At 35.0% G+C, this 14,358-nt stretch overlaps 1 protein-coding gene across 1 annotated transcript in view; it reads right to left on the reverse strand.

The window, feature by feature from the left end:
* LOC310641653 (VPS10 domain-containing receptor SorCS1-like) overlaps positions 1-14,358 on the reverse strand; it is a gene marked incomplete at its 3' end in the record, with an annotated part of 432,565 nt that overhangs the window by 18,188 nt on the left and 400,019 nt on the right. Inside the window, 4 exon segments of the mRNA XM_083364890.1 lie at positions 1,358-1,470; positions 6,155-6,278; positions 9,635-9,768; positions 14,050-14,236. Of these exon segments, the coding sequence (XP_083221016.1) occupies positions 1,358-1,470; positions 6,155-6,278; positions 9,635-9,768; positions 14,050-14,236 (558 nt within the window).

Consider the following 14,358-nt stretch of genomic DNA (forward strand, 5'->3'; position numbering starts at 1 on the left):
AAATGAATGAATGAGTGGATATTTTATAATTAAGGCTTGTACCGCTTGAACATACTTTTTTGGGAGGGGGAGCCATAAAATCTATTAAATATATCAGGGATGTCAAATTGCCGGCCTCCAGGATAGATGCGTCATGCCGCAAACACACCCACCCCAATGCCGGTAATGGGAAAAAAGTCATGATATGTCACAACATGTCAGTGACGTTGTGAGTTTGACACCCCTGCCTTATCTGCTATAAGGTATAATAACATTATCTAATTTGCATCAAGCATATCATAAATGATGTCACTTCCTCCCCGCCCCTCCACTCCTCCGGTGTATTTTCAGGTTGAAAACTATTGGAATTCATCAGCCTAGAATTCAAGAAAGTCTGAAATGGATCCCTTGAATTGATGAGTCCAGCTTAAGAAAAGGGTGTTCTCCCTATGGTACACATAGTTTTAATGTATATTTTATGTGGCCTTATTATAGCTTTCCTATGTCACTTTTGGCCTTCATATTCTCATTGTTGATGACAGCTTAATCTGTGCAGGTTTAAATCATGGTGAGTCTACAGTAATATGGCAGCCCATGTTTAGCCATTCTTTATGTCTTACTATGGTATTCAAATTTTGTACAGAAATATTCCTTGCATCCTGGCAAGAAAATTTGTTTCCATACCTCAATACTTGAAAACTATTTACAGTGAAAATATTCTTATCTATATTTCATCATGTTCTTGAATTGTTCTTATCAATTCCAGACCTTCATAGATAATTAGTAATACAGAACTATGGATTAATTCCACGTTCATTTAGCACAATGGTCCCAGTATCCCTTGATCTGTATTATTCTGCACCATAACATTGAGAAAGTATGATGAAGAGTTATTAATGAATTACATGATCATCTAACACAGACACAGGACAGACTGCAATGACCCATATGGACAAAATGTTAGACTTAAACAGCATACAAAGATGGGAATACAAGATAAAGATACCAAACTATATAATTAAAACTTTCTTCCCCAGGTAGTAAAAAAAGAAAGAAATACAACTCCATTTTTAGCATGCTGCAAAAGAACACAATTACAATGATGTGAGAACAAGCATCTGTAACTCTCTCTCTGTGCGTGTGCGTGTGTGTATAAAATTGTATGTGTGTGTGAATACAGACTTTTTATTTTTATTTTTTTAAAAAAATAATCTGAAATTAAATGAATGAAAATTGTTCATATTAATCTAAGAAATGGAAGCAATATTCCTATAAATCATTTTGTGTCTTAAATTAGATGCAGCATCTTCTAAATGCTCCTTTCAAAGAAATTAGTGGAAGGTAAAGCATATCAATAAAATATGCAACTTTACTTTACCTCAACTAGAACTATCTTAATGACATGACCAATGTCCCGTCTCCATTCAGGAATATCTGGATTGTATTCATCCAGATTTGGAGAAAATGAAAGCCGTAAAGACTGAAAATGCTCTAGAAGGAAAAGAGAGAAAAAGAGTGAAATGGAAAGAAAAAAACAGAACCACAAGTTATTAAATGGTGCTCACATTAAAATAGCATACATTTAGACAAAGAGAAACAGACTAATATTTTAAATTCTAACTAACAAACACCCTCCAAAATATCTAACACTGCTGAATTTAGACTTTTTGAGGCCCTAAGCTATGTAAAACATATAGGCCCCTTGTTAAAAAGTTACACAAGATCTCACAAACTTGCAGACTAAAAGAGGATCTTGGATCACCGCAAATAAATTGAAAACATACATTTTGCCTTTTAATTATTTAATAGCAATGTATTTAAAGTGAAAACTACAAATTATTTTCAAATGAATGCATTTACTGATTACATATTGATCATTTGCCTGACTGGATCTCTCTCATAAATAATGTCGTCTGTCTAAGTGTAATTTTAAACATATTTTTAATATACAGACAAACAATGCTGACAAAATAAGTAATCAGTCACTTTTATCGACATGAGGAAAAATGAACTTGTTTTCATATAAGAAAACTGATATTCTAAACTATTGTGATGCCCTGCAGATTGTGAGGCCCTGTACCAAGGCTGTCAAACTGGTAGCCCACAGGCCAGATGTGTCATGTACAGGCCACGCACACCCTGGCTCCGCAAAGGCAAAAAACATCACAATACATCACAATACGTCATGTGATAAGATCGAGTTTGACACCTGTGTCCTGTAATACAGCTAGATTAGCCTATACCTAAATCACCAACTAAGGGCTTTTTACATGATCCCAGGATGCAATATGGTTCTTGTAATTATTTCTCAATTAGTTACTTTGTAGTTCAACTACAAATGCCCTGATGTAAAAAAGGTCATTTGAAAGATTTTAAAGGATTATACATTGAAAGATATCAAAGGTATCTTTGTAAAGTACAGGTAGTCCTTTGAAATATGACCATAATGGACCCTAAAATTTCTGTTGCTAAGTGTGACAGTTGTTAAGTAAATTTTGCCCCAAATTTTTATGACTTTCCTTGCCACAACTGTAAAGTGAATCACTGCAGTTGTTAAGTTAGTAGCACAATTGTTAAGTGAATCTGGCTTGCCCATTGACTTTGCTTATCAGAAGGTCACAAATGATTATCATATGGCCCCAGAACACTGCGACTGTCATAAATATGAATCAGTTGCCAAGTATATGAATTTTGATCAAGTGACCATGGGGATGCTGCAATGATCATAACTGTGAGATATGGTCATAAGTCACTTTTGTCAGTACTGTTGTAACATTGAATGGTCACTAAGTGAAGTGTTGTAAGTCAAGGACTACCTATATTGCAGTGGTCCAGATAATCACAACTGAGGAAGAAAGAGAGGAGGAGAAAATAGCTGTAGAAAAAGCTCCTAAACGTTCATCTTTCCACTGCATTTAACAGACTGTAATGCTGTAACTGGAGAAGGAAATGGCAACTCTCCAGTATCTTTGCCATGAAAACCCTATGGCAGTACCAAAAGGCAAAACGATATGACGCTGGAAGATGAGCCCCTCAGGTCAGAAGGCGTCCAATATGCTACTGGGGAAGAGCAGAGGGCTAGTACTAGTAGTGCCAGAAAGAATGAAGCGACTGGGCCAAAGCCGAAAGGACGCTCAGCTGTGGATGTGTCTGGTGGTGAAAGGAAAGTCCGATGCTGTAAAGATTTTTTCTCCATAGGAACCTGGAATGTAAGATCCATGAATCAAGGAAAGCTGGACGTGGTCAAACAAGAGATGACAAGACTGAACATCGACATCTTAGGTATCAGCGAACTAAAATGGACAGGAATGGGTGAATTTAATTCAGATGACCATCAGATATAATACTGCGGGCAAGAATCCCCCAGAAGAAATGGAGTAGCCTTCATAGTCAATAAAAAAGTAGGAAAAGCAATACTGGGATACAATCCTCAAAATGACAGAATGATCTCAGTTCGAATCCAAGGCAAACCATTCAATATCACAGTAGTCCAAGTCTATGCCCCAACCACCGGTGCTGAAGAGGATGAAATTGACCGGTTCTATGAAGCCCTACAGCACCTTATAGAACTAACACCCAAAAATGATGTCCTTATCGTCATGGGGGATTGGAATGCTAAAGTAGGAAGCCAAAACATAACTGGAATAACAGGCAAGTTTGGCCTTGGAGTACAAAATGAAGCAGGGCACAGGCTGATAGAATTTTGTCAAGAGAATACGATGGTCATAGCAAACACTCTTTTCCAACAACCCAAGAGACGGCTCTACACATGGACATCACCAGACGGTCAACACAGAAACCAGATTGACTATATGCTCTGCAGCCAAAGATGGAGAAGCTCTATACAGTCAGTAAAAACAAGACCAGGAGCTTACTGTGGCTCAGACCATGAGCTTCTCATTGCAAAGTTTAGGCTTAAACTGAAGAAAGTAGGGAAAAGCACTAGGCCACTCAGGTATGAATTAAATCATATCCCTGTTGAATATACAGTAGAGGTGACAAATAGTTTTAAGGAATTAGATCTGATAGACAGAGTGCCTGAAGAACTATGGACAGAGGTTTGCAACATTGTACAAGAGGTAGCAACCAAAACCATCCCAAAGAAAAAGAAATGCAAGAAAGCAAAACGGCTGTCTGAGGAAGCTTTGCAAATAGCTGAGGAAAGGAGGGAAGCGAAAGACAGGGGAGAAAAAGAAAAACATGCCCAATTGAATGCAGAATTCCAGAGAATAGCTATAAGAGATAAGAATGCCTTCTTAAATGAACAGTGCAAAGAAATAGAGGAAACAATAGAATAGGGAGGACCAGAGATCTTTTCAAGAAAATTGGAGAGGTAAAAGGAACGTTTAATGCAGAAGTGGGCTTGATAAAGGACCAAAATGGCAGGGACCTAACAGAGGCAGAAGAGATTAAGAAGAGGTGGCAAAATTACACAGAAGAACTATACAACAATGAGCTTAATGTCCCTGATAATCACAATGAGGTGGTCACTGACCTCGAGCCAGACATCCTAGAATGTGAAGTGAAGTGGGCCTTAGAAAAGCTGAGCAACAACAAAGCTAGTGGAGGTGACAGTATTCCAGCTGAGCTATTCAAAATCTTAAAAGATGATGCAGTAAAAGTGCTACACTCAATTTGCCAGCAAATTTGGAAAACTCAGCAGTAGCCACAGGATTGGAAAAGATCAGTTTACATTCCAATTCCAAAGAAAGGCAGTGCCAAAGAATGTTCAAATTATTGCACCATTGCACTCATTTCTCATGCTAGTGAAGTTATGCTTAAAATCCTACAAGCTAGACTCCAGCAGTATGTGGATCGAGAACTACCAGAAGTACAGGCAGGATTTCGAAGAGGCAGAGGAACTAGAGATCAAATTGCTAAAATATGCTGGATCATGGAGAAAGCTAGAGAGTTCCAGAAAAACATCTACTTCTGCTTCATTGACTATGCCAAAGCCTTTGATTGTGGATCACAATAAACTGTGGCAAGTTCTTAAAGAGATGGGAGTACCAGACCATCTTATTTGTCTCTTGAGAAACCTATATGTGGGCCAGGAAGCAACAGTGAGAACTGGACACGGAACCACTGATTGGTTCAAAATTGGGAAAGGAGTCCAGCAAGGCTGTATATTGTCACCCTGCCTATTTAACTTATATGCAGAGCACATCATGAGAAAGGCAGGGCTAGATGAATCAAAAGTTGGAATTAAGATTGCCGGAAGAAATATCAACAACCTAAGATATGCAGATGATACCACTCTAATGGCAGAAAGTGAAGAAGAACTAAAGAGCCTCTTGTTGCGGGTGAAGAAGGAGATTGCAAAAGTTGGGTTGAAACTTAACATTAAGAAAACCAAGATCATGGCATATGGCCCTCTCAATTCCTGGCAAATAGATGGGGAAGAAATGGAGGTAGTGACAGATTTTATTTTCCTGGGCTCCAAGATCACTGCAGATGGGGACTGTAGCCAAGAAATTAAAAGACGCTTGCTACTCGGGAGGAAAGCCATGACAAATGTGTGTGTGTGTGTATGTATATGTATGTGTGTGTATATATATATATACCTGCACATTCCATCAAGGCAGCATTTGTTCTTCTAGAGGATAATTTACATCAGGACGCTTCCTGGTTCTATTAGATAATCCAGTTGCTTAACCTATTGCTAATGCTAACCCTATCCTCATCCCTATCCCTATCCTCATCCCTATCCCTATCCTTGTCCCTATCCCTAAACCTATCCCTACCTTTGCTTCTTTGTCCCTTAAATCTTAATTTTGTTTCCTGGTGATATCACTGTATCAACAAAAATGGTCACTGAGGGAAAATTTTAAAAATTCAAAGTGCAGCTCTCAGTCGAAATCATGTGTTTATTTCTGTTTGAAGATATAACCCAGGTGTTGAATTGCTGAAAAGTAAGAATTTCTCTTGGTGTAAATCTGTTATGAAGTATAAAGAATGCACTTTGTGATGGATAAATAGATCCTTGAAATTATAAAAGGTAATACATATAAATTTAACTTCAAAGCTCTTGATTGATCTGATTGTCGTATAGTTGTCTTGTATACTCTTGTCCTTGTGTTCTTCTTTTTTTTCAACCCAAAAATCCAGCAAAGGGGAAATGGCCATGGAAACCTAAGGAATAAATCAACAAAGAGTGAACGAAAACAAGGCTCACCATACACAGCAATCATCTTGGTGTCTTGCAGAATTGTGTTTCCTGCAGAAACTTGTACTGTGATTATGTTCATACCTTCCGTAGAGAAGGTAAATGTGATGGTCCCTTCTAGAGTAATTAGTGGCTGCAAAGACATCAGAAGAAAACAAGAAAATTTAATTAATGTAGTAATTAAAAGCCAAGACAAGCATGTTGCTAAAAACAAATTGGGATTAAAGATGTCCAAAGAATCATTAGGAAGCTATTGCCACTGATTTATTTTTCTCACATTTTTCAATTGTATGAAAAAGCGTAAATTATGAAAGGTTCCATAAACTATGAAACCTATCATCTAGAAAAGCTTCATAAAAGTACCTACATATACAGAAAATGATGGATAAATTTTCATAACATACTAAAGGGGAGTGAGAATAAACAAGTGCTTGTCTTGGTTTATATAAAAACTAAGCCACAAAATTGGGCTTAGTGATTACAGAATAAACCAAGATGATCCAAATAAGTCTAATTTTAGGCTTAATATAATGAAAAAATCTTGAAAGTGTACAACATGTACATATGGATAGATTAGGTAAGATTGATATTTTTCCCTTTCTAATTCTTCCAATTTTTAATATACAATAGCATGTGAATTTGAATATTCCCATACAATTTGTATATTTCAATGAATCCAAAATGAACAAAACCTGACAAAGTTAAACTCATGTATTGCTTTTGTGCATCTAACCAATTTAAAATAAGAAAGTTGTTAATATGGAAGGTGCATATTCTTTTCCTGTAAAATTGTTAATAAGCTCCCCTAAAAAATGACTCATTAAATGAAGACCCTTCTAACCTTTCAGTCTGGGCTAGATCAGTGGTGATAAAACAGTGAAGTTTCTCTGCATTAGAGTGGCATTATACTGTATATTTGTTACATAGCAATATCCTTTGCACAAGCATGAAAAATATCTCTCTGCAGATTAGAAAGAAAGAAAGAGAGAGAGAGAGAGAGAGAGTGAAAGAAAAACAAAGAAAGAAATAAAGAAAGAGAAAGAAGGAAAGAAAGAAAAAGAAAGAGAGAAAGAAAGAAAAAGAGAGAAAGAAAGAAAGAAAGAAAGAAAGAAAGAAAGAAAGAAAGAAAGAAAGAAAGAAAGAAAGAAAGAAAGAAAGAAAGAAAAGATCATAAAGTTTAGACAGAGAAAACATCAGGCTACCAAAAAGAGAAATAGAAAAGTAGGAAAAAATGAAGAAGCAAAGAACCACATAACAATAAAAATAAAGTAAGGATTTTTTCACAGAGAATTCTTGGTCCTAAGAATATTGTATTCATAAATAAATCAATAACAACTTATACCATATCTATGCTCTCACAATGTCATCTAGTGGGTGAATAAATGACCAATGAAGGCAACCCTGTTGTTTTCTAGAATAATGATAGAACATAAGAACAATTATAGAAAAAGAAGAGCATCGTTCCACCTGAGTATTGGGGATGAAATAGTCACCTCTTATACATGTATTTTTTCACTTATGACTCATCATTTAATGACCATTTAGAATTATGATGGCTTCAGAAAGGATGTTTTATGAGACATAAAGCACCTGACCATAATAAAATGTCATGCTGCCCACCCCAATGGTCATTTGACTGCATTTCAGGTGCTTGGCAATCCACTCACATTTACAGTACAAGTGATTGCAGCATAAGGTCATGTGACTGCAATTTGTGATATTATTATTATTATTATTATTATTATTTTGCCAGTTTCCAGGGAAATTTCCAAGAAAAGTGCAAATCCATGCAAAAGGATTCAGAGCTAGGACTGCATGATTCACATTACAACCACAATAAAAACAGTAGTAAAATCAGATCCAGTGACGTGGGTGCCATGTTTGTTAGTCTATTTTTTTTCTTTTTTTCCCCCCTCTCCTTTGTTTTGAATATTTTTTGGGTGGTAAAAGAATAAATAATGTTTTTTTTAAAAAAAGGGAATACCCTGAATTTAGAATTTTGCCTGAACATTATGATAAACCACATTACGCCTCCATAAAGTTGGAGAATTTTCAAGTATCCAAAGGTTTCAATATCATTGAGTTATCTTCATCAAGAAGATAGTTTAAAAACTTCATCAACAGTTTTTTCCCCTTTGTGTAAAGACAGATGCAAAAAAACAAGTTAAATAGTTCTGCTTTCTCCCAGTTGCTTGTCACTTTCTTGCCACTTTCCCCCACTAATGGACCAATCATTTCCTTAACTTTTTTCTTGTTTTTTATATGTTGAAAGAAGCTATTTTGTTATTTTTGACTTTGGTCGTAAGCCTTAGTTCATTTTGAACCTTAGCTTTCCTCACTTCATCTTTGCAGGCATGGGTTATTTGCTGATATTCTGACTTAGTTATGTGCCCCTCTTTCCAATTCTTATACTTGTCCTTTTTATCTTTCAATTTATCAGAGTTCTTTATGCAGCCATGCTGGTTTCTTTTGAGAGCTGTTATTTTTCTTCTTTGTTGGTATTGTACTAGACTGGGCCTTTATTATCTCACTTTTCAAAATTTCCCAAGCTTCTTGAGTTGTTTTCCCCTTTAGGATTCTCATCCATGGAATTCTTCCCAAGGTCTCTCTAAGTTTATTGAAATTAGCTCTTTTAAAGTCCAAGACTGTAACAGGACCTTGCTACCTTCATGAAGTGCAAGTCCATCATTGTTGTATGTATTTCACATTATCAGATAACCTTGCCATTGTTGTTTCTACCATTCAGTAAACAATAAATGTTTAACTTCATGTGATCTCAATGGAACATGTTTAATACAACTTCTATACTATAGTGGTTAAAGCCCACTCTCTAATGACTTTTAAATGTAGCAGTACAGCAGATCATAATCCAAATGAGTTAGAAAGAAGCAATCAGTGATAGGTAGCAAATTAAATATTGTACATAGGCTATGCATCATTTAGGTGAGTGATTAATAATGCAAATGTATCACTTTAATGCAGTGCTTCCCAGCCTTGGTACTTCCAGGTATATGTATTCAACTCTGAGAATTTTTGTTAATGATCATGTTGGCTGTAGAAATCTGGAATATGAAGTCTACGCATTGGGGAAATTGCCATGGTTAATAAACAGTGGTTTAATATAACAGAAATTCATTTGAGGAATTTAAAATATTCCATTAATGAAATAGCATAAACAGTGGAGTTCTAGGATGTGGGAAGTTTTTTTAAAGTAAAGGTGGTAACTACAGACATTCAGTCAAAAGTCTATCCTTTTCTGTGTGATAAAGACAACCCTGAGTATAAAAATAGAAAATGGTACACTTTCAAACCCTAGAATAACATATACATATAAATGAATTTGAAGTTGAACAATTATATTATTTTAAGCTATATTTTGCATGATGGGGAAAAAAACTAGAATCTTTTGTATTAATCAAGTAATCTGTAATCTGTTTCTTAATTCTCCCCCATTAATTAGCCATTGATTTCACTGCATGAAATACAGACCTCAGTGTTATTTCCAAACCACCAAATATAGGTTAGAGTTCCAACTTGACTGGGCCATAATATTGCTGTGGCATTAACTTCTTTGTTCTTTGTTGTTACAAATGGAAGTGACAAATGGACATGCTCTAAAGGACCTAGAAATGAGGAAGAAATAAGAAAAATATGTCATAAAAACATGATCAGATTTTAAGTTTTATGCTCTGCAGTTTCAGTAGGACTGTAGGCTACTTCGTTTATAATCTAATTTCAGCACTGTTGCAACTTGCACATGATTAGAGCAGTCTCACTACAGGCTATATATTCACTCAGAGGTGTAATGGAAGGAAAGAGAAAGGAAAGGGAAAGGAGAAGATAAGACGTCTAAATTCTAGAAGAACCCTAGCTTATGACTACCAGAAGAATAGCTACTGTATATCATTTCAGAAAAAAAGGGAAACCTTTTCTGTTTGAAGTGAATGATGTTTCCATTGTAGAAGGAATTAGAATAATGAAATTGTTTCAAAGCAAATCCTGCAAATCCTTGTCTCCAAATACTACTTCAGAGTAATATAGATAAAAATAGTACGACTTAATATGTTTTGTGACTTTAATGCATCATCTTGCTCACATTCAAATAAGGCAGTGTATAACTTGTAATGCAAAATTCCAAAGTTTGAAATCATTTTCCAGTAAAGGGTTGTAATCCCATATAATGCTGTGTTTATACATAGGAATGATGTGTCCCAAACAGAATGAAACTGGTCACATTCTGTTTCCTAGCTGTCAGTGGGCATCAAAACACCACACAGGATCTTCAGCGTATAAAAGTAGAGACATTTCCTCTCTTTTCCTTCCATGATGGATGGGAAGTCATGTAAAGCCTCATTATATATGAGGACATGACACATGTATCATCTACACTGTGTTTCTCTGGTGTGATAACTTATGAAAAGCAATGTACATTCAAGTGCTGATTCAAAAACCTCATCTGAAAAATAATGCATATATTGTTCATTGAAGATCTGCTGTTTTTGATATTGGTTTAGGGGGGAAATCACAGAAGCAGGTAGTTCTGATTATTACATATAAGATATAAAGACAGATTTTAAAATGCAGTTTTGGAACAGCAGATGGTGTTGCACTACTATTTACGTGACATAGTTCTAACAAGAGTTGGAAAATTCTTTGTGCTCTTTGAATTAAAAAGGTTTGCATTTACAAGGATTAATTAATTCCAGGAAGCACATATGCTGGAGAATCTATGTTCTAAACTGGAGGTTATTAAGGGATTGTGCAGATACTAATTCTGCAGATAACTGCTTATTTGTGAGGCAAAGATGCAGTTTAGGTGTTGCTGTCACAAATGCACTTTGTATAAAGCAAGAGTCTAGGATTTTTGGGGGAATTGAATCAAATAATTTAAAAACCATTGTTCTAGATATCCCATTGAAAAGTATGAGAACAGTGGTTACGTAGAAGAAAGGTATATTTCCCTTAAAAAATATTAGGTGATATGAAAATACTTCAGCTGTCACAAGAGAAAACACTGATGTGATTAGTTGAAGCATCCCCGTATGCTCATATATTATAGATTCCCACAGTTGTATGGCATTGCACACCACAATAATTCTTTTGAAATTGTTATTCTATTTCATATGTCATTAACCTTTCATTAGTTGCTTTCTAAAATAGATGTTTCACTGTTCTAATAACTTTAAAGCAAAGACTGGTAGTGTGATCGATTTGTATTTTCCATCACTTGAATTTTCTTTCTGTCCTTCAAAACAAGCAACACACATGAGGGAGTCAGTGGAATATAAGTATTAAAGAGTTAGATTAGGCATTTAATCTGTCATTAAAATATGACATGGGGAAAGAACAAGTAAAAAATCTTATGATAAAGAAGATAAAAAATCTTAAAAAGCACAATAAGGATTCAATCATGAAAGTTATTATATAGAAAATAATAAAGAAAACAAAATTATCAACAATACCTATGAGGAAAATTGGTATAAAATGCTTTACTTATGGTAATAGCTCCATCAATAATTAAATAGATAAAGCTTATAAGAAAAAAGGGTAAATGTCAGTATAAAGAAGCAAGTTTGTATTACCTGCAATGGTTATATAAAATAAAATACCTCATAAGCATTGGAAAGAAATATATAACATTAAACAAATAAACAAGCAAAAAAAGCTAAGTTTAAACTTTGGACTGAAAACTCATGTAGATTTATTAGGAATTAGTCCAGAACATATAAACACTAAATTCCATAATTTATTAATATGCATGTTAACAACCACAAAGACAATCTGGCACAATGAAAAAGAGATACTTTGCCCATGGTACCAGATTGGGAAGCAAAACTTGGAGAATATGCAACAGTCAGGAAACCCAGGTTCCACTACTTTGTTTGGCAGAATGACTTTGGAACAAGAAGAAGAATGGAAATCAAGACAAATCTGTCTACTGTGCTGGATCAGCCTTTTAGGCCCCTAAGTGAATAAGACTTCATTCTATGGTGAATTGATTCAGGATGAATAACAATACATATGAAATAATTTAAATGGGCCAAATCACATGAAACTGAAAAAGCTTTTAACATTTCAGTGCTCTTAAATTTCTCCTAAGATACAAGGCAAGAATATTGAAATCTCACAGAATTCTAATATCCTCACATGAAATTTCAGTCTTTATCTGAAATTGCATAAGATCCTGAAGGTAAAATCACCAACATCTTATTAGACTGTAACAATTTTAATTTTAGTTTTAGTTTGATTTCACTGCATGATGATATATTATGCTATCACACAAATATAGTGTTAGGTTCTCTGTGTAAAAATAGAGGATAAACTCCCCTACGTTCCCATCCCAGAATAAAAACTCTAGCAGCTACAGCTAAATTCAGCCTAAGAATTTTACAGCTATACAAAATGTTTATCAATTTAATCCTTGAAGCACTGAAGAGAACATCACATCCTATGCACTTTAAGGTCTGACAAGGAATGTAATAAATTATATGGTGCAATTACATGGCTGCAATCCTGTTACAAGATGGGAATGATACAGACAATGACATTTCTGCTTCAGGTCATGGCCTGCATAAACAAAAAGGTTTTCCTTCAAGTAGCCTTGTTAACTTGCATATAAAGTGTAACAGGATGGCAAAACCTTTCTTAACAAACAGCAGCAGATTGCTTGGCTCTGTGTTACTGTGGGTTAGGTTATTTGGGATGCTACCCTCTCTCTCTACTTACAATAAATTTGAGTGTTCAACTAGTTTATACATAAAATGGAAATGAAGAATATGCTGTTTAAATACTGATTGGAATTCTTGTTTAAATATTAAATTTATTTATTTGTTTGTTTATTTATTGGATTTATCTCATCCAGAGGCAACTTTGGGTGGCTTAGAAACATTAAAACCAGAAATATTAAAAAGATAAAGCAGCAATAACAGCAATCATAGTTATATTAAACATTTATAACTAAAAGGTTAAAAGAGAGGGGAGAAAGAGGCATGAAAACCATGGAAGGGGATGTGGGATATTCTCTCAATCTACTAACAACCTCCAGAGTGATACCCACCCATTGGGTCTCCAGACCTACTGGCAGAACCTGGTTTTTAGACCTTTATGGAAAATTGGGGAGGAGGCAATGTAGATCTATTTTGAGGGATATGATGTTCCAAAGGGCAGGGTGCACCCAAAACAGTATAATTAGTTTATATAAGTGTTTAACTGCACATGTTTTTGGCAGTGCAATACTAAAAAAGGGTATAAATTCTATAGATAAATACAATATAATTGCAATCACATGGACTTGGTGAGAACATCACAGGGACTGTAGGACAAATTTTCTTGTCAGGTCAAAAAAGAAAAGAAATTCAATAACAAGTGTGTGCATCTTGCTTATCTGAAAAAATGCCCAAGACCAGATCTTTTAATATCAAAACACAGAACAAGAGAAAATAAAGTAGATCTAAGATATTCCAGAACAATGGGTCTACTTACTCAACATTTCTTGGCTTATTAGTTCCTTTTCATATCACCAATTAATTTTTAATAGGGGAAAAATATGTATACAAAAATGCATTCCCTTTTTCCTCACATATGTAAGAAGTTTTCAGTGATATAAACCTAAGACAGTTTCACTGAATTCATGTTTAATCTTGTAGATTTTTAATGTGTTCATAATATAGTACAGCATGATTCCCATTTCCCCTCTATATAAAGTTTTCATTGCACTCCACTGATTCATCCTTTTTCTCTTGTCCTCTATCTAACTAATTCTTGGTTCAATTCCAAAATATCTTTGTATAAAATAAAACAAAACACCTGTACCATCAACAGTTTTTATCAAAAGCAGAACAAATTAATTTGAGTTGACATCAATTTATCTTTAAAGTATTTTTATACTAACAGTAATTACATACAATTTACATGCAAATATAGGACTGCACTGTCAGTCCCCAGGCTGTTTTTGATCTGCGCAGTTACACGGAAGATGCCAACATTCTGATAGATGTGCCTGATTCCATCTTCTGTTGAGCTCAGGTTGGCATATGACACAGCACTACCATCTCCAAAATCCACACGGATTACTGATCTTTGAATGTCACCCTAAATAGGAGAACAGGAAGAAAACATGTGATTAATGAAAATGGCAAAAAATTGGAGACATTTAAATGCTTGCCCTTCTTATCTATTAATTGTCCTGGATGGATAGGCTGCTTTAGTTACAA

This window comes from Vipera ursinii (genome assembly GCF_947247035.1).
Source record: "Vipera ursinii genome assembly, chromosome: 5".
Classification (NCBI taxonomy): Eukaryota; Metazoa; Chordata; class Lepidosauria; order Squamata; family Viperidae; genus Vipera; species Vipera ursinii.